We start from the raw sequence: 19,245 nt of genomic DNA, 5'->3' as shown, positions 1-19,245 counted from the left end.
TTGCTTTAAATAGGAAAATCTGCGCAGGCTTTCTCAAGAACAAAAATCCCAGCACGCCTATCTGTGTACACAATGACATTAACAGTGCGTGGCGGTGACTAATTTGGTAACAATTCCGTTGCATAAAAACAGGAACAAGAAAATCAAGATTTGTTGGGGAGATTTCAGATGCTTCATAACCGTGCTGAAGACTGGGAGGTAAAAGCCCATCAAGCTGAGGGAGAAAACAGCTCAGTTCGCCTCGAACTTCTTTCAATTGACACAGAGCGGAGACACCTGAGAGAGAGAGTGGACCTGCTAGAAAAGGAAATTCAGGAGGTAATGTGTCCCTTTTATATTGTAGAAACGTAACGTGGTCAAACAGGAAACACTCAAAAACGCTTGAAGTCATCTAATTGTGCACGCTGGTAAAATCAAAACCTAATGGTAAATTTTTTTTGTTGTTCTTGAGTCGTATGATATTTTAAAGAACCTCATTGCTTTTCAATATAAATTTTCTCCTGTTAGTTTAACTCTAATCTTGTTTTTGGCCCACCTCCTATCTACTTGTTAACTTTATTGAACTAGGGATTTTAATTAGCTGTCATGCTTTCTTTTGAAATCAACCTTGCTGACAGGTAGTTTTCATACAGAACAATATCCCATCTCAGTGCACAGTATGGCAGCTGTCTATCCCAGGGGATTGCTACAGTATCTGGATATAAGACAGCATCACAAGGAATTTTGTATTGACACTTTACCACCCTGGGCCCCTAATAGCCCCAACTGGGCTGTATCTCACTAAAGATTACTTTTTCTCATGCTTAATGTTTTTATAAATAGAATCATAAAATTTGTATTCTTTCATGTCCAGCTTCTTTGACTCAGTATACTGGTTTTGATGAATTTTGATTTTATCACTTCTACTCTAGTATAAAACATTTCTGTAAGTTGCCATTGAGTTTATTCTCACTTCAAATGGAGCTGTTCCTTAGGGTTTCAGTGGCTGAGTGTTTGAAAGTAGGTCTCCAGGTCTTCCAGGTGCCTCTGGGTGGATTCAAAGCTCCAACCTTTGTAGCCCCAAAGTACAGTAACCACTCACCCCACTCTCACTCACTGCTATTATTGAGCAAGTCCAACTGAGAGCATCCCTGTGGGACAAGGTAGAACTCCCTATCAGTTTCAGAGACTGTGACTCATTACAGGAGTAGAAATCCCCGGCATTCTTCCATGGAGCACCTACCTGATGGTTTTGAACTGCTGACCCTGTGGTTAGCAGCCTAACCATGCCACCAGGCCTCCTAGTGGTTAGTCATGGTTAGTAACCACTGCACCACCAGGCCGCTTAGCATTCGCTCACAATGTAGTACCAATGTAAGGAATATTTTCCCTACTCCAAGGTTGCTAAGATTTTCACCTATAATCTCTAGTAGTTCTAGATATTATTATATACCGTATGTACTCGAGTATAAGCTGATTCGAATACCAGCTAAGGCATCTAATTTTACCACAAAAACTGCATTTTAAAAATGTGCTGAAAAACTCCTTATCCATGAGTATATACGGTATTATAATAATTCTGTAGTTTGGGTTATATAATTAGGTCTATGGTGTATATTTTTTCCAGCATTGATTCCTTTTGGAAGATCTTTTGGATATTGCATATTGTTGGTATTTCGTATCAGTTTTAAAATCGGAGCCTTCATTTTTATGAGGGAAAAACACTTGAATTTGGTTACGGCATTGACTCGAGCTCATTTTAGGGAGAACTAACTTCTCAACTATTGCATCTGTCAATTAGTGGGCATAGTTGACTTAGTTGTTTGTTGTTGCATGCTGTCCAGTCTATTTTGACTCAACGTGAACCCTGTGTGACAGGCTAGCATTGCCCCTGTTTCCCGAGCCAGGAGCAGGCCTCCAAATCTTTATTAAGCAGAATCACTGTGTTGGTTCAAATCACTTCTTTTCTAATTAGCTACCAAGTGCTTACCGATTGCTCCTTAAAGCTTGTGAGGGTCGGTCTAAAACCAGCTTTCCTGCCCTCCCTGCGCCGTCCACATCTCTCCTTGGGCGCTCCGAGTGTTGTGAAGGTCCGTCCACTTGGCTGGCTGACCTCACGCATGTGCTCCCCTGAATTGTTACTCCCTGGGACTCCCTTGCCTGGACTCGCGGAGTTTCCCTACGTGCACAATCCCAACGCTCCCTCTCTTTGATACTCTGTTCTGCACATTTCCTGCCCTCTAAGATTAAGTGGTCACATTTTGGGCTGCAAATCACAAGGTCCGAAGCTGGGAACCCCCAGCTGCTCCCAGGGAGGAAGATGAAGGTTCCTACTGAGAGTGCCGTCTCAGGAACCCACAGAGCTGTTACAGGCGCTTTTATGCCATCACTGTGAGTCAGAATTGGCTCAGAGACAGTGAGGTGGTTTTGTTTTTGTTTTGGCGAGTTTGAGGAGGAGTGGTGGGGGCGCGTGGGAATGAACTCATATCCGTTTCAAATCACTGGACGCTGTGCGGGGCTTGGCTTCCCTGTCCTGTCTTACCATTTGTCAAGTCCCTGAAGGCATGAAGCAAAGGTCATCTTAGGATTCACTTCATTTGTTTCTCTGAAAGATCAGTGCTTTATGCTACTTGCCCTCAGTTAAAAAGAAGCAAGCAAACAAATATATACACATGCATTTGTGTATTTGGAAACACTATGTAATTTCACACATAAATATGTTTTTGTAAATGTATATATGTTGATTCTCTAGTGGGTTTCCTTAGAAAGAAGAATTCAGTGTGGAGTACTCCCATCTTGATCAGAAGTAGAAATTCTCTGTTCAGAAATGTTTCTGAATTATCTACGTCTTTGTCTGGCTTGCTCATCTATATCTTGTTTTATTGATTTCATTTTGTAGTCTTCATTTTTTAGGAGAGATACTAGCTATCAAATGTTCTATTGAATGTTTCTATTAAAATATAGATTTAATACATAGTAAAAGGAATGTTTTCAGCCTTCAAAGGATTCCTCAAAAGAAATGGCCCGTTAGTTCTTCTCTTGTCATCGCTCATATTCTTAGTTACCTGTAAAATTTATTTTTGCCTATTTTTATCTTGTTCATTTTGAAGAACTAGTTAATTCACTAATATTTTGATATCTAACTATTTTTCTGAAACTATTGAAACTTTTTTCTCTCAAATCATTTTGTTGGGGCTTGTACAACTCTTATCACAATTCATAAATCCATCCATGTGCCAAGCACATTTGTATATTTGTTGTCACCATCATTTTCAAAACATTTTCTTTCTACTTGAGCCTTTGGTAACAGCTCATTTTTCTCCTCCCTCCTCTCACCTCCCCTCCCTCACTCATGAACCCTTGATAATTTATAAATTATTGTTATTATTATTATTATTTCATGTCTTACTCTGACCAATGTCTCCTTTCATCCACTTTTCTGTTGTCTGTCCCCCAGGGTGGGGGTTATATGTAGATCATTGTGATCGGTACCCCATTTCCTGCCCCCCACCTTTCCCTTACCCTTTGGTATCACTACTTTCATTATTGATCTTGAATGGTTTATTGTCCTGGGTTCCCTGTGTTTCCACCTCTTATCTGTATCAGTGTACGTGCTCTGGTCTAGCTGGATCTGTAAGGTAGAATTGGGGTCATGATAGTTGGGGAAAGCAGCCTACAGTTGGGCTTTTTGGTTTCCAGTCCTCACTCCCCTCACTCACAATGATATGATTTGTTGTTCTTCGATGCCTGATACCTAATCCTATCAACACTTTGTGATGACACAGACTGGTGTGCTTCTTCCATGTGGACTTTGTTGCTTCTCAGCTAGATGGCCACTTGTTTACCATCAAGCCTTTAAGACCCCAGATACTATATCTTTTGATAGCTGGGCACCATCAGCTTTCTTCACCACATTTGATTAGACACCCACTTTGTCTTCAGTGATCATGATAGGAAGATGAGCATCATGGAATGCCAGGTTAATAGAACAAAATGTTCTTGCATTGAGGGAGTACTTGAGTAGAGGCCCAACACCCATCTGCTACCTTAATACTTAATATATAAATATCTGTACATAGATCTATTTCCTCACTGTCACATATAAATATATGCCTGTATTTAGACCTCTATAAATGCCTTTTGTCTCCTAGTCCTTTCCTCTATTTCTTTTTACTTTCCTCTTATCCCACTATCATGTTCAGCCTTCATAATTCCTCTCGGTTACATTGCCCTTGATTAAGCCCTTCCAGACCTCCTACACCCTCCTCACTATCGATTTTGGATCGCTTGTTGTTCCCTTGTCCCTGGGTTTGTTAACACCACTTCCTTTCCCTCACTACCCCTCTTCCATGCCCCCCCCACCAACCATCAGTCCTGTTGTTTTCTCCTCCAGATGGTTTATCCTGCCTATCTTATCTAGATAGACTGCAGAGATAATAATATGCACCAAAACAAAAGACAGAGCAAAACAACAAAAGCCAACGACAAAAAAAAAAAAAAGAAAAGCCTGTAAATAGTTACAGGTCTGTTTGCTGATCTTTAGGAATGTTTTATGATTGGGTATTATGGGTGCCACGCCCTGACCCCAAAGTCTACTTTTGGTATTCCCTGGGCACTTGGTTGCTCTGCTCCTCTTGCTGTTCTTTTGCACACCCTTAGTGTTTGACCTTGGTGTGGTGGGGTCAGATCAGGCACAATTCCGGCGCCTTGTCTCTGAAACTGGTGAAACTTACTAAATCTACACACCACAGATTTCTTGCATTGTTATGTTCAGTAAAGTGTATTAAAATATGTTCATTTTCCAAGTATGAAAGTAATCTCAATCTAGAAGTAGAGTTATATCAGTTTATATTTATTACAACTGTGAGGGATTAGAAATGTGGATCATGCTGGCAAATAAAATATCAGTGTTTAAAATTTTTCTTATTGTAAATTTATTAAAATGTCATGAAGTTATGTATTTAAGTATTAAGCACTATGAAATTCTGACTTTACACCGAAGACAAGTGTATATGTTATATGTTACTTTTTCTTAAAAAAGCATTGTTAAGACGAAAATAATTATAAAGGCAGTAATGGAAATAGCAATACCATAGGGAGAAGGTGGGGGCAGAAAGGGGAAACCTATCGCAATGATGGACATATTTAACCTACCCCCCCCCTGAAGGAGCGGACAACATAGCGTGGGTGATGGGAGACCGTGGATGGTGTAACATGTGAAAATAATAATTTATTAGTTATCAAGGGTTCGTGAGGGGGAGAGGGGGAAAAGAGCTGATACCAAGGGCTCAAGTAGAAAGAAAATAATTTGAAAATGATGATGGCAACATGTACAAATGTGCTTGATACAATTGATGTATGGCTTGTTATAAGAGCTGTACGAGCCCCCAATAAAATTATTTATGTAAAAAAACTTACTAAGGAAAAATGGAATGTAGCTTCAAAATCTCTTTGTATTCACAACACTAACACAATAACTTCGTGATTAATAATTGTACATGGTTCTTCTTATAAAGTATTGTAAGAAGTTATTTTTAATAATAGGAAATATATCCCCCAAGAGCAAACACTGACTTTCATATTTGTTAAGGTGAGGATTCAAGCCGCCTTTACATTTGTCAGGTTACTTGCCTTTAACTCTTTACCTGTTTCCTTCTCTTTTCTCAGCACATAAGTGCGCATCATGCCTATGAATTGCAGATCTCGTCAATGGCAAAAGCCATGTCTAGATTGGAAGAGGACCTTAGAAACCAAGAAGAGGAGAAGGCAGTAGCATTAAATGATTTATCATCTCTCAGAGAACTTTGCATTAAACTGGATTCAGGCAAGGATATTATGACCCAACAATTGAATTCCAAAAACCTTGAGTTTGAAAGGGTAAGAACCAGGGAAAAAAGTTCTATCATAGCACATTGTTTTATTAAGCCTTAATCTGTTTTATTTATGTTTTCCATCCAATATATCCATCATGATTTGGCAAAGTAGTGGGGCAGTGAAAAAGAGGACAATCCTTGACACAATGAATTGGCATGTGGCTACAATGCTGAGCTTGAACGTGAGTCAATTGTGAGCATGGTGCCGGACTGGACAGTGTTTCACTCAGTTGTACATGAGGGTCACTAGGAGTCAGAACTGACTCGATAGCACCTAACAGCAATTCAGTAGATCTTTTCCCCTTGTTGGCAGAGCAGAAACAGCAGTGTCCAGCTCACTCTTAACTGCATGTCGCTCTCCATGGTGCTGCAACAGTACAGCCTTCCATATCAGCCCCTGACCAGGCTCACGCCACCCCTTCCCAGTCTCCAATTCCTAGCCGTCCACCTGTAACTGCCCCAGTTCTGGCTCTTCCCAGTATACCCCAAAGTGTAGTTACTTCTGACAGCAAGATTTTGATTAGATTTGACTATCAGGTGCTTCTCTAAGACTTCTCACATTCGTGGTGATGGAACATGCTGCTGTGGGGGAGATGGAGAGGCATTTAGGAAAACATGACTTTTCATTGTAAATTGAAAGTTAGGAGCACATCCTCATCCATTTCTTTGTGTCCGCACAAGACTTGGTAACCATGCCTTTCCCAGTAACGAGGAACTATGCACCAGCAGGAGCACAGCTTTCTGCAGCAGGCTGTGTCATCACGTAGGATCCGGAGGCATGCTTATGTCCAGTAAGACTGTGGTCTATGAGGATGTTCACCTAAAACTCAAAACAGTGTAACACCACCAAATGGAAACTTATAATTGCCCATTGAAATGACAGAAAACTCAAATCAACAGCAATTTTTAAAGGTTACAAAAATCTATATTATTGAGATGTTGAAAGGGCAAATTGTAAAATATTATTTACAGTATCATCTCATTTTTATTTTAAAAAATACTTGCAGAGGAAATATACCAGAAAGTTAAATAGTAAATATCTGTATGATCCGTTTGGCCAGTGTCAGAAGATTGCTGATTTCCTCACTTGTCCAGGAGACACTGCTGTATCTCAAGGCTCTGCTAGCATTCAGTGCTGCTTCGAGAAGACGTAGGGTGGGTGGGCCAGGGAATTGCTCGTTCTCATTGAAGAACCCTGAATCTCAGTTAGCTCTCCTTTTGCCTGCTCTCAGTTTCTAGCATTTTATGTTCAATGTCTTGACATCCAAATATTACGAAGGAATATATTTTGCTAGCCTTTAGCTAATAATGTTTATTTTAATTAATTTTAAGATGTATTTAATGTGGAATGTAACGATGAGGTCCTAGGAATGAAACTTGACTTAAACTCCAGTCTGAATAATATTTTTAAGTTAATCTTGGATGAAGGCTTGAGAAATACCTTGTTTCGTACATATTTTTCTGATAAAAACTCAGTCGGTTTCAATCTTACACATTCTAAAATGTCTACTTAACTGGAACTTCCCTTTCCCAAACTGAGGCATTACTTTAAAACAGGGCTTCAAACTGATTCAGTTACGGCCCAAACAGCAACATTGGAATAGACCCAAATTTGTAAAAAATGTGGGTGTACAGGAAAGAACTGGAATGGGGAAAATTCCAGAGGAAAGCCTAGGCATATATGTGCAGTGACTTGAATACACATAAGCCCTTTTAGGAGACTGATGGCAAGGGAGTGTGTTACTGCCCGCACCGTGGGGAGCGGCACACATTCAGAGTGATGTGGTTAGCTGTCATCTTTGAGCCAGCAGACAGTGCCAGTCGAGATTTGGTTGCTGTGCAGTGCACATGCTGTCTTTGTTTTCTAAGAGGGCAGTTTTGTCTCTTGCAGATTTTGCAGATGTCAACCTAGAAGTTTACCCATCCTTGTTCTTGTCGTGGCGCACTCATATTTCAGAATTTTTACTTTTAACAGCCATGACTGAACTAGAAAGCACCAATTCGAAGCCCTGCTTTCCACAACCTAGTATGTGTTTTCAATTCTCACTCATCTAGTACTATATTTAATTATTGAAAAGCCACATTTTTATTAGCACCAAAAGACCTTGTTGCAGATAGCTGGTGCATAGATGGCATGGTGGCATTTTACTTCACAACGGCTAAGGAGATCAAGATCAGATCAAGGCTGGTTCCTGTGAGGGTAGTGGTCAGACGAACCTCTGTCCTCCAATCTCTTTACCAATTCTGACACAGCCTTCCTCCCGTTGCATGCTACTTCTCTGCTGGGTGTGATCAAATATTTCACTGGCCACACAAGACTCACAGGCCATACTCATAGAGTCTGTTAGAGAAGTAGGTGACATTCTGTGCTCTCGACAGCTGCTCAGCATTGCCCACAAGCAGGCCTGTGTGTCAGCCCCTTGGCTCTCTGCCTGGCCTCTGCCTTGCTTGGACAAGTGTTATAAAGCTCTTCTGCTCTGCTAGTAAATGCCCAGAGGCCCCCTGCTCTGCCAGCAAGCTTCAGCCTGTGGATTGTCATACCCGCTCAAGCCACCTTGTACCATGCACTTGGAAGCCCACGTCTCCTGTTAATCTCCTGGGTCGGGGGCTATCTGTTCTCTGCTGTTCTTGTCTCCTTGCCTTGTCATCTCCCACCCTCTGATGTTACAGCTTTCGGTCTCCTGAGACTAGGAGGTTCAAAGCACAAGGAACCTGGGTCAAAAAGTCAGAGTGATCCTGGCTCTTCTCTGTGGTCCCCTTCTGCTTTTGGGATTGACTTCCTGTAAACTTAGTAGGATGACAGTACCTTTGTCAGGGTCCCATGTACCTTATGTGGGTGCTCCCACCCAAGAAGGGTGCCACACACCTTATCTGCATTATGAACAGGTTGTCCAGTCCTCTTGGTAGATGACAAGTACTTCATTTGCATAGGCCCACCCAATCATAGTGTAGGAACCACCAAGACTGGCTAGAAGGTTTATATTAATGTATTACGCTGCATTCAGCTGCATTTTAGCTGCATCGTTCATCTCTCTTGAAAAGTGTGAGGAGGGAAAGCTATTTGAGGCCTGGAATCAGTCTTATAGTCAAACCCTTAGTAGAATATGTGGCATCCGTTCAGCTCCAATTCAGAATGACCCTACACACAGCAGAATGAAATGCTGCCCATCCTGCTCCATCCTCATAATTCAGTAAAAAACAGTAAAGTTGAATTTAAAACTATAATGTTTTTCATCAAGGAAGTGGTTCCAAGTCTCTAACAAGCAGCCATTTGTTGCACCTCTCTGGACTCTATTGTAAGGTAAAGAATTTTCTGTATTAAGTATAAAATTGTGCCAATGTATTCTTATTTGTTTTTTTCTTTAGCTTGTAGTGGAGTTAGAAAATGCAAAATCGGAAGCAGACCTATTTAAAAAGCAATTAACAAGCGAGAGACATACCGTTAAAAACCTGGAATCTTTGTTGGCCACAAACAGAGATAAAGAATTCCATTCTCATCTGTGCTCCCATGAGAAGGACACGGAAATTCAGTTACTCAAGGAGAAGTTAGCACTTTCAGAAAGCAAATTGTAAGTGTAATAGAGCAACTTCATTTCCTTTTTTGTGGCAGCGGGGAGGAGTGAGAGAGTGAAGGGGGTACAAATCGAAATATTGAGTTAAATGTCTGCTGCTGTGGGGGTTGTAGCAGAGCAGTTCACGGGAGGCCTCGTGTTTGGAGCTCCTCAGTACAGAGGTGGCCCGGTGAGTGAATGAAAAGAGTGTATGCCAGAAAAATACTTGCAGTCCAGGGGTGACCAGAAAAGTGTTCCAGAGACAGAGAGGCAACTGTGTCTCAGCTGAGGGCAAGAGACGGCCTCTAGATTGGATTCTCATGAGCGGGTGGACTGCCTTACAGGAGCGATGATAGATAGTGTTTTTCAGATGGAGAAGTTTGGGCACAGGTGCTGGAAGGGGGGGATGAAACCCAGAGTAGGTAGCATACGTGGGAGAAATGGTTCTCTTTCCAGGCACACCTGTCTCATTTTTCAATTCTATGTCTTTGTATGTATATAGTTTGTCGTTTGCAGGTGAGAGTCAAAGATGAAGGCAGGTTACATCTGAGTGTTACATGTCATGTGCCGTTCACATTTGTGTCACCAGAATGCTGTGGTGCTGATCGTGTAGGATGGGCTCACTTCGTGTTTGCTCAATGAGATAGAGGAATGAGCGGGAAATAAGCTTAGCAAATTGCTATAGACAGGTCTCTCTCTCCAATCTCTCCTTCACTACCACCTCCATTTGATTTACTGGTAGCAAAAGCAAGTCTGTGGCAGATAACTAACGTAAAACAATACTGCTTGCTTGCTTCTTTCATTTTTGTATTTGTTTTTAAGGAATTGCCAAAGCCGGGAAAACAGCATGCTTCGGACTAAAGTGGCCCAGTTACACATGGATTACGAAACTATAAAAAGACAGATTTCAGCAGAAAGATTTGAGCGGTAAGAACATAACGGTTAGCATTAGATAGTTCTTTCTTCTTTTTAAAAAAATGTCCTGTCCTATCCCAGAAAGGACTTAATGTAATTTACAAATACCAATTTCTTTTATTTTTAATTAAAACAAATTATTTTTAGCAGTTCTTCCTAAAAAGATAACAAGTGTAATGGAATGTTTGGTAACAGAGATGCAATAGGTAAAACAGCAAGTATTGTATGAATGTTTCTTATAACATTATTGCTATATGTCATAGGTTCTGAAACTTATTTGGCCTACCACCCCTTTTCCAAAAAAAAAAATCACTCAACACCTCCTGAGCAATTAAAAATTAAGGCTAAAATGTTTTTACAGGCCCCCCCACCCCCACTATCATCCCAACACCCTTCAGGGGGGCATTATCACCCACTTTGAGAAACACCAACCTATAAATTAAAGTAGATACTATTTACAAGGACATCATTTCTAAGTATAGAGAGGGACTCAACAAGCTAAGAGGGATTCTGCGGCCACCCCCGGTTGCCGTCATCAGTCCCACGAATGGAAACCTGGTGTGTATCAGAGCTCAGCTGTGCGCCATAGGATTTTCATGGACTGATTTTGAGGAAGTAGATAAACAAGTCTTTGTTTTCAAGGTGCCTCTGGGTGGATTTAAACCTTCAACTTCTCAGTTAGCAACTGAGTGTTTCTGTACTACCTAGAAACTCTGTAGGGATTCTATGGGGATGCAAAACTAATATTGTCCACGGAAGAAATTTCAAATACAAATCAAAGTAAAGCTGATGATGGTGACACAGCAGTGAACAACTATGTGCCACATAATGTACCAGGAGGCCTCAGAAAGTTCGTGGAAAAATGCAATTGCAAGACAATGAAAATATCCCATAAACCTTTCAAAACCCCCCTCGCATATCACAGTAATCCTTCCGACAGTCTGGTTTTGGTACCTGTATTACAGTTAGTGAAACAAAGATTTAGGGTTGTAAAATGCTTTACCCAAGGTCAAATGGTAAAACCAACACTTAAATCCAGGAGTGTGTGTCTAATTTTCAACCTTGTGCTCTGATCCTCTACAATATCTTCCCTACGGCTCAATTATCTTTATACTCAGATGTCAGTTCATTTGCTTTTCTGTTGAAAATTTTAATGTCCAAGTGATGCAAACAGAATAACATCTGCTTTCAGAGCTAAAATTAAAATGTAATTGACAAATCCATTTTCAAGTGTCTTTTCTGTTACTCTGTCCTAGCCTGTAAGTAAGTAAGCGCCACAGACATCCACGTTCCTGAGATTGCATCCTCAAATATTGTCACGCTGCTTAGGAGCTCCACTTGTACATTCTGCTCTTTTTACCCTTTTGCACCACAAAGCTTTCAAATGATGTGCTGTTGGGAGTGTTGACTAAATTTGCTACCAAGTCAATCTTCTGTTTCCAAACAACATATGAGGTCTGAGGTTACAACCATTAAATGAAAGCTGTGTTTTTAATTTTTTATAATTTTGAATGTGATGAAGTGTGCCTATGTTATGATTTCCATTTCCCAATTATTAACTTTAAAATTCTCTTCAATTCAAGGATCCCGTGCTTTCAGAAAGCCCAGGCTTAGAGGCCCCTTAGTGTCTTCTCTTTTCCCATTCCTTATTCCCCAAAGAAGACTTGAACCACACGACCTTGTCTGTCTTGCTCCACATACCATCCAGTGAGGTCATATTCTTAAAGGGAACTACCCTGTCTTCTACCAGTGATAGGTTTCTGGGGTGGTTTACCTTGGTTCTTGCTTCTCAACACTGAAAGAATACTCTTGGCAGAAACACTTTTGTAAATCCAAGTGACTTGTAAGGGGAAAGGAAGTTTCAGGTATTAGGTCTCCAAAATACAGTGTCCCTGGGAAAGTGTGCAAGTCTGCACGGCAGGGTGTCGTGTTGGGAAAGTTCGCTACTGAAAATGCCAGGTCAAAGGAGTGCAGAAAAACACATGGAAGGAATACCGGGGCAGGAGCATAACACGCATTCGGAACCAAGAGCAGGAAATCCACAGAGGCCTAGACAGTATGGGCTGCAAGGGCCCGCGGGCACCTAAGTGCTGTACACACAGGAGCAATTCCCACCCTCCACTTGCACAGCACACCTGAAGAAGAGAGGGGTCGGAGGCATGGTGGAGGGTACAGGCCAATTTATTGGCTGAGTTTAGTTGTGCCTGTGTGATGTCATGTGCTTGGTGCCTAGTTTGTGCGCCCAAGAGTACCTCTCACCTGTGCCTACGTGACTTGAGTCTGAGCATGCTCAGCTTTGGATTTTACCACAGGTGTCTAATTAACGTGCCTGACTTCTTTCCAACTCCTTTCTTGTGGCAAGGACAGCTAATTTTCGTTTAGCGCAGGCATTAGGTGGAGACAACAGCCCTTTGTTCCTATCTAGATTATAATGGCCCTCCAGCAGGCAACAAACAGGAGTCCTGGTAGCTTAGTAGATTAGGACCTGGGCTGCTAGCATCACGGTCAACAGTTCAAAACCACCAGCTGCTCTATGAGAGAAAGATGAGGTTTTCTACTGCTATAGACTTAAAGTCTCAGAATCCCACAAGGGCAATTCTACTCCATCCTACAAGGTCACTATGAGTTGGAATTGACTAGCTGGCTGTGAATTTAGTTTAATCTTGGTATTTAAATTTCAGCAGATTAGGCATAAAGAATTGTCTAAAATGGCTCCTTTGGGGGTTGATAATGAAAAAAAATGTTTTAGAACCACAACTGACTAGAAAGTCTGGATATGAAAAACTCGAGACAGAAAAACTTGTGGCACAGAGACTGACTAGCCCGCCACAGGGATGGCAGCACAGCCACTGTGCTCCATTGGGTTAGAGCCAGACACACACGGGGAAGCAAAGCAGGACAGGCCGTTGCCTTTTGACCTTTGAGAGTTTTGCGGTGGGAAGAGGGCCAAGCCTACTATGCAGGAAAAGATGGGAAAGAAGGAGGGAGGGAGCCTGCCAACTTGAAAACTTTACCCAGAAGGGTAAGTACAGTCCAAGAGTGAGTGATGGGCAAGCCATACTTGATCCACCCCGTCACTGCGGTAGGAATGCCTTTGACTGAATTTGAGGAAGGTGAGTGGTCTATGTACCTGAACACAGACTAAAACGTCTCAGAAGGAGTCACTCAGTCTTGCTCAATTCAGCTCAGGGTAACACAGAAGAACTTGGTACTGTTGTCTACGTTTCTGCACAATGGTCCGAATATTCTTCTTTTTTTTTTAATCATTGGGATCTCGTACAACTCTTAACACAATCCATTCATACATCCATTGTGTCTAGCACATTTGTACATTTGTTGCCATCATCATTCAGAAAACATTTGTTTCGACTTGAGCCTTGGTATCAGCTCCTCATTTTTCCCCTCCCTCCCTGCTCCCCGCGCTCTCATGAACCCTTGATAATTTATAAATTATTATTTTTTGTCATATCTTACACTGTCTGATGTCTCCCTTCACCTACTTTTCTGTTGTCCATCCCCCAGGGGGAAGGTTATATGTAGTTCATTATAATCGGTTCCCCCTTTCTACTCCACCCTCTCAATATTGCCCCTCTAAGCACTGGTCCTGAAGGGATCATCTGTTCTGGATTCCCTGTGTTTCAAGTTCGGTCTGTACCAGTGTACATCCTCTGGTCTAGCCAGATTCGTAAGGTAGAATTGGGATCACCATAGTGGGTGCGTGGGGGAAGTATTTAAGAACTAGAGGAAAATTGTTTCTTTTCTTTTTTTAATCGTTTTATTAGGGGCTCATACAACTCTTATCATAATCCATACATACATCAATTGTGTAAAGCACATTTGTACATTCATTGCCTTCATCATTCTGAAAACATTTGCTCTACCTAAACCCCTGGCATCAGCTCCTCATCTTTCCCCTCCCTCCCCGCTCTCTTATCCCTCACGAGCCCTTGATAAGTTATAAATTATTATATTGTCATATCTTGCCCGATCCGATGTCTCCCTTCACCCACTTTTCTGTTGCACATCCAGGGAAGAGGTTATATGTAGATACTTGTAATCGGTTCCCCCTTTCAAACGTACTCTCCCAGTATCGTCACTCACACCACTGGTCCTGAAGAGATCATCTACCCTGGATTCCCTGTGTTTCCAGTTCCTATCTGTACCAGTGTACATCCTCTGGTATAGCCAGATTTTTAAGGTAGAATTGGCATTATGATAGTAGGGGAGGAGGAATCATTTAGGAACTAGAAGTTGTATGTTTCATCATTGCTACATCACACCCTGACTGGCTCAACTCCTCCCCGAGACCCTTCTGTAAGGGGATGTCCAGTGGCCTACAAATGGGCGTTGGGTCTCCACTCCACACTCCACCCCTCATTTACCATGATAAGATTTGTTTGTTCTTTGATGCCTGATACCTGATCCCTTCGACACCTCATGATCGCACAGGCTGGTGTGCTTCTTCCATGTGGGCTTTGTTGCTGCTGAGCTAGATGGCCGCTTGTTTACCTTCAAGCCTTTAAGACCCCAGACGCTATATCTTTTGAAAGCCGGGCACCATCAGCTTTCTTTGCCACATCTGCTTATACACCCATTTATATTCACCTGTCGTATCATGGAGGTGAGCACACAATGATATGATTTTTTGTTCTTTGATGCCTGATAACTAATCCCTTCAGCACCTTGTGATCACACAGGCTGGTGTGCTTTTTCCATGTGGGCTTTGTTGCTTCTGAGCTAGATGGCCGCTTGTTTATATTCAAGCTTTTGAGACCCCAGACGCTATATCTTTTGATAGCTAGGCACCATCAGCTTTCTTCACATTTGCTTATTCACAGCTTTGTCTTCAGTGGTTGTGTCAGGAAGGTGAGCATCATAGAATGCCAATTTGATAGAAGAAAGTATTCTTGCATTGAGGGAGTACTTGAGTGGATGGCCAATGTCCTTCTGCTACCTTAACACTAAACCTATAAATATATGCACATAGATCTATTTCCCCATCCTCATATATAAATATATTTACATATGTTCATGCCTTTATTTTCACCTCTATAAATGCCCTTTCCCTCCTATGTCCTCTATTTCCTTTGACATTTCTCTTTTCCTGTTATCATGCTCAGTCTTCATTTGGCTTTCAATAATTCCTCTTGGTTACATTACTATTGATCACGTGCTTCCAGGCCTCGTACACCCTCCTCACCACCGATTTGGATCACTTGTTGTTCCCTTGTCTCTGGGTTTGTTTACACCATTACCTTTCCCCCCACTTCCCCCTTTCCCGTGTCCCTCCGAAACTGGCGGTCCGTTGTTTTCTCCTCCAGATTGTTCATCCAGCCTAGTTTATTTAGGCAGACCTGTGGAGATAATATCATGCACAAAAACAAGACAGAGCAAAACCATACACCAGTATACAACAAAGCAACAACAACAAACCAGTGACCAAAAAAACCCCACAACACAACAAGAAAGAAAAGCTTGTAGTTAATTCAAGGACTGTTTGTCACCCTTCAGGAGTGTTTTCCATTCCAGTCTGTTGGGGCACCACACCCTGGCCTCAAAGTCAACCTTCAGCATTTCTTGGAGACCTCGTTGCTCCGCTCCCTTGCTGTTCTGTTGCACCCCCTTACTGTTTTGCCTCAGTGTGGCAGGGTCAGATCGTGTGCATTTACCACACTGTGTCTCTGGTGTTGTCCCCTATAGGGCTATGGGTCAGTGAGGGATGTCATGTCTCATAGTGGGGCCGGCCATGTGGTCTTCTCTGTGGAGTGGCTGCTCTAATCGGGGACATCGTCCTCAGGGCCTGGTGGGCCAGGGTGTGCTCCACTCTCTCCTCTTCCCCCTTGATCTGCTCCCATGTGCTCCATTCTGATATGTCCCTCTCCTGGAGCTGCAGATTCAATGCCGTCCTTTGAAATAAATTCTTCTGGGGGGAGGGGCAGGTGTCCACATAGTAGCTGGGATTGGGGCCAGCCGCTCAGACCTCTCCACTGGTTCCCTACCCCACGCTGGCATGTTACATTCACATCTTGGAGCACTAGGTTGAAGTCTGATCCCTCTTTCCCTGTGGAAACAAACAATATGCTCCCCTTGAGTGGGTTAGTGCCCTGTGTCCCTGCTACCCATTTATTTTTCTTTTTTTCCTTTCCCCACCTCCTTTTTATTTCTCTACCATATGTATCCCTGTATTTGGTCTGATCCTTGACATATTGCCTGGTCCTCACTCCAGGAATGTTTGTATACAGTAGTGTTTTTCCTATGCCCGTTTTGCATTTTTTTTTTTTTAAGGCTTACCTCAGTGGATTCATGTTGTACCTGTCCTTTTGTGCTTGGCTTACTTCGCTTAACATGATTTCCTCCAGTTCTTCCCATGCAGTGATGTGCTTCATATGTTCAGCACTGCTTTTTAGCAATTCATACTACTTCATTAATTTATATACCACAGCTTTTTAATCCACTCGTCAGTTGATGGAAATTTGGGTTGTTTCCAACTCCTTGCAATTGTACACTGTGCTGCAATGAACATTAGAGCACAGATGTCTGGATTTCGTTTTTTTCTTGCCTCTTCTGGGTATATGCCGAGTAGGGGTATTGCTGGGTCGTATGGTAACTCAATTTCCATCTGTTTTAGATATTTCCAGATCAATTTCCATAGTAGTAGTACATACTTACAGGTCCACCAGCAGTGGATGAGAGTTCCTGTCTCCCCACAGCCCCTCCACCACTTGTTGCTTTCTAATTTTTTTAATTGGGCTATCTTTGAGGGTGTTAGGTGGTACTTCATTATTGTTTTAATTTGCATTTCTCTTATGGCTAAAGATCAGGAAATTTTTCTCATAAGTTTGTTGGGCATTCGGATTTCTGCCCCTGTGAAACTTCTGTTCAGATCCTTTGCCCACCTCCTCACTGGGCACTAGTTTTTTTCTTTTTGGAAGCTAGCAGAGTATTGTAGATTTTAGTCATAAGGCCTTTGTCTGATGTGTCATTGCTAACGATGTCTTCCCAGTCCGGGGACTCTGTTATGAGAGTCCATGGACTCTCTTGGTGAATTCTTATGATGTACACAGGTGTTTTATCTTCAGTATATCCCATTTGTCAATTTGTACCTCTTCTGTTTGTGTCCTTCTCTATTTCTGATAGCCTATGTATTCCCTGTGCCAAAGTTCTCAAATTGGTCCCAATTCCTTCCTTGATGGCCCTAATAGTTTGAGGTTTAACTTCATAGTCTGTGATCCACCTTGAGTTTATTCTTGTGCATGGAGTGAGGTAAGGTTCTTGCTTCACTTTTCTGAAGATAAATATCCATTTTTTCCAGCACCACTTGTTGAAGAAGGCATCTGCTTCCCATTGGATATTTTTGGGCCCTTATCAAAAATCAGTTGTTTGTACGCTGATGATTTTATTTCTGGGTTTTCAGTTTTTTTCCATTGGTCTGAGTACCTGTCATTGTACCAATACCATGTGGTTTTAACTACTGTGGTTATATAGTATGTGATAAAGTCAGGTAAAGCAAGCCCTCCCACTGTGTCCTTCTTCTTGAGGAGTTCTCTGCTAATTCTGGGCTTCTTCCCTCTCCATATGAAGTTGGTAATCAGTTTTTCCATTTCTTTGAAGAAAGATGAGGATGATTGTATTGGGATTGCATTAAATTTATATAGTGCCTTTGGCGGAACTGACATCTTTACTATATTGAGTCTTCCAGTCCATGAGCACGGGCTATTCTTCCTTTTGTTGAGGTCAATCTTGCTTTCTTGTAAAAGTATTTTGTAGTTTTCCCCATATAGATCATTTGTTCTTTTAGTCAAGTATATCCCTAGATATTTCAGTTTGTGTTTGGCTATTGTGAAGGGTACCACCTTTTTGATCTCCTCTTCTGTGGTCTTATCTGATGTGTATAACAGTCTGATGGACTTCTGTTTGTTGATCTTATATCCTGCCACTCTGCCAAATTCCTCTATTGCTTCCAATGCTCCCCTTGTTGAACTTTTGGGATTTTCCATATATAAAATCATATCATCTGCAAATAACGATAGTTTCACCTCTTCCTTCCCCAGACGAATGAATACCTTTGATGTCTTTTCCTTACCTTATGCTGTTAACTAAAACCTCCAGAACAATTTTAAATAAGAGTGGGGACAAGGGATGTCCTTGTCTGGTCCCCCTTTTCATTGGGATTGTGTTAGTCTTTTTTTCCATTGACTACCACATTGGCTGTTGGTTTTTCATACATGGTTTGTATTGTCTTGAGGAATTTTCCTTCCATTCCTATCTTCTCCAGTGTCTTAAACAGGAATTGGTGTTGGATCTTGTCGAATGCTTTTTCTGCATCTATCGATATTATGTGGTTCTTAGAGTTTTTCATGTCAGTGTGGCGAATGATACTAATGGTCTTTCGTATGTTGAACCGTCCCTGCATGCCTGGTAGGAATCCTACGTGGTCGTGGCGAATTATTTGTTTTATATACTTTTATATTCTGTTGGCTAGTATTTTGTTAAGGATTTTTACATAGATGTTCTTTATGGATATTGGTCTGTACTTCTCGATTCTTGTGGGATCCTTGCCTGGCTTGGGTATCAGATTTATACTAGCTTTATAGAAGGAGTTCGGGAGTTTGCTGTCTTTTTCCATGTTCTGGAAGAATTTGTTTAGGATTGGTGTTACTTCTTCTCTAAATTCTTGGTAGAATTCTCCAGTGAAGCCTCTGGTCCAGAGGATTTTTTTGGTTGGTAATCCTTTGATAACCTTGTCTTTTTCTTCTGTTGCTATGGGTCTGTTGAGATTCTTGACATCCATCAAGGATAGTCTAGGGAGAGATTGTTTTTCTAAGAATTTGTACATGTCTTCCAAATTACTGAATTCTTTGGAGTACAATCCTTCGTAGTACTGTATAATTTCCCTTTTGATTTCATTAGAGTATGTTGTAATGTCC

At 41.7% G+C, this 19,245-nt stretch overlaps 1 protein-coding gene across 2 annotated transcripts in view; it reads left to right on the top strand.

Moving 5' to 3' along the window:
* The window catches only part of CEP135 (centrosomal protein 135), a 124,378-nt gene that overhangs the window by 88,187 nt on the left and 16,946 nt on the right, over positions 1-19,245 (top strand). For both annotated transcript variants that reach the window (XM_075544286.1, XM_075544287.1), the window contains exons 21-24: positions 133-318; positions 5,647-5,856; positions 9,219-9,421; positions 10,226-10,330. In XM_075544286.1, coding sequence (XP_075400401.1) covers positions 133-318; positions 5,647-5,856; positions 9,219-9,421; positions 10,226-10,330 — 704 coding nt within the window. The remainder of the gene's footprint in view (positions 1-132; positions 319-5,646; positions 5,857-9,218; positions 9,422-10,225; positions 10,331-19,245) is intronic.

The sequence above is a fragment of the Tenrec ecaudatus genome, chromosome 3, assembly GCF_050624435.1.
Source record: "Tenrec ecaudatus isolate mTenEca1 chromosome 3, mTenEca1.hap1, whole genome shotgun sequence".
Taxonomy (NCBI): Eukaryota; Metazoa; Chordata; class Mammalia; order Afrosoricida; family Tenrecidae; genus Tenrec; species Tenrec ecaudatus.
The sequence above is the reverse complement of the archived record's forward strand: the minus strand, read 5'-3'. Positions and strand labels throughout refer to the sequence as shown.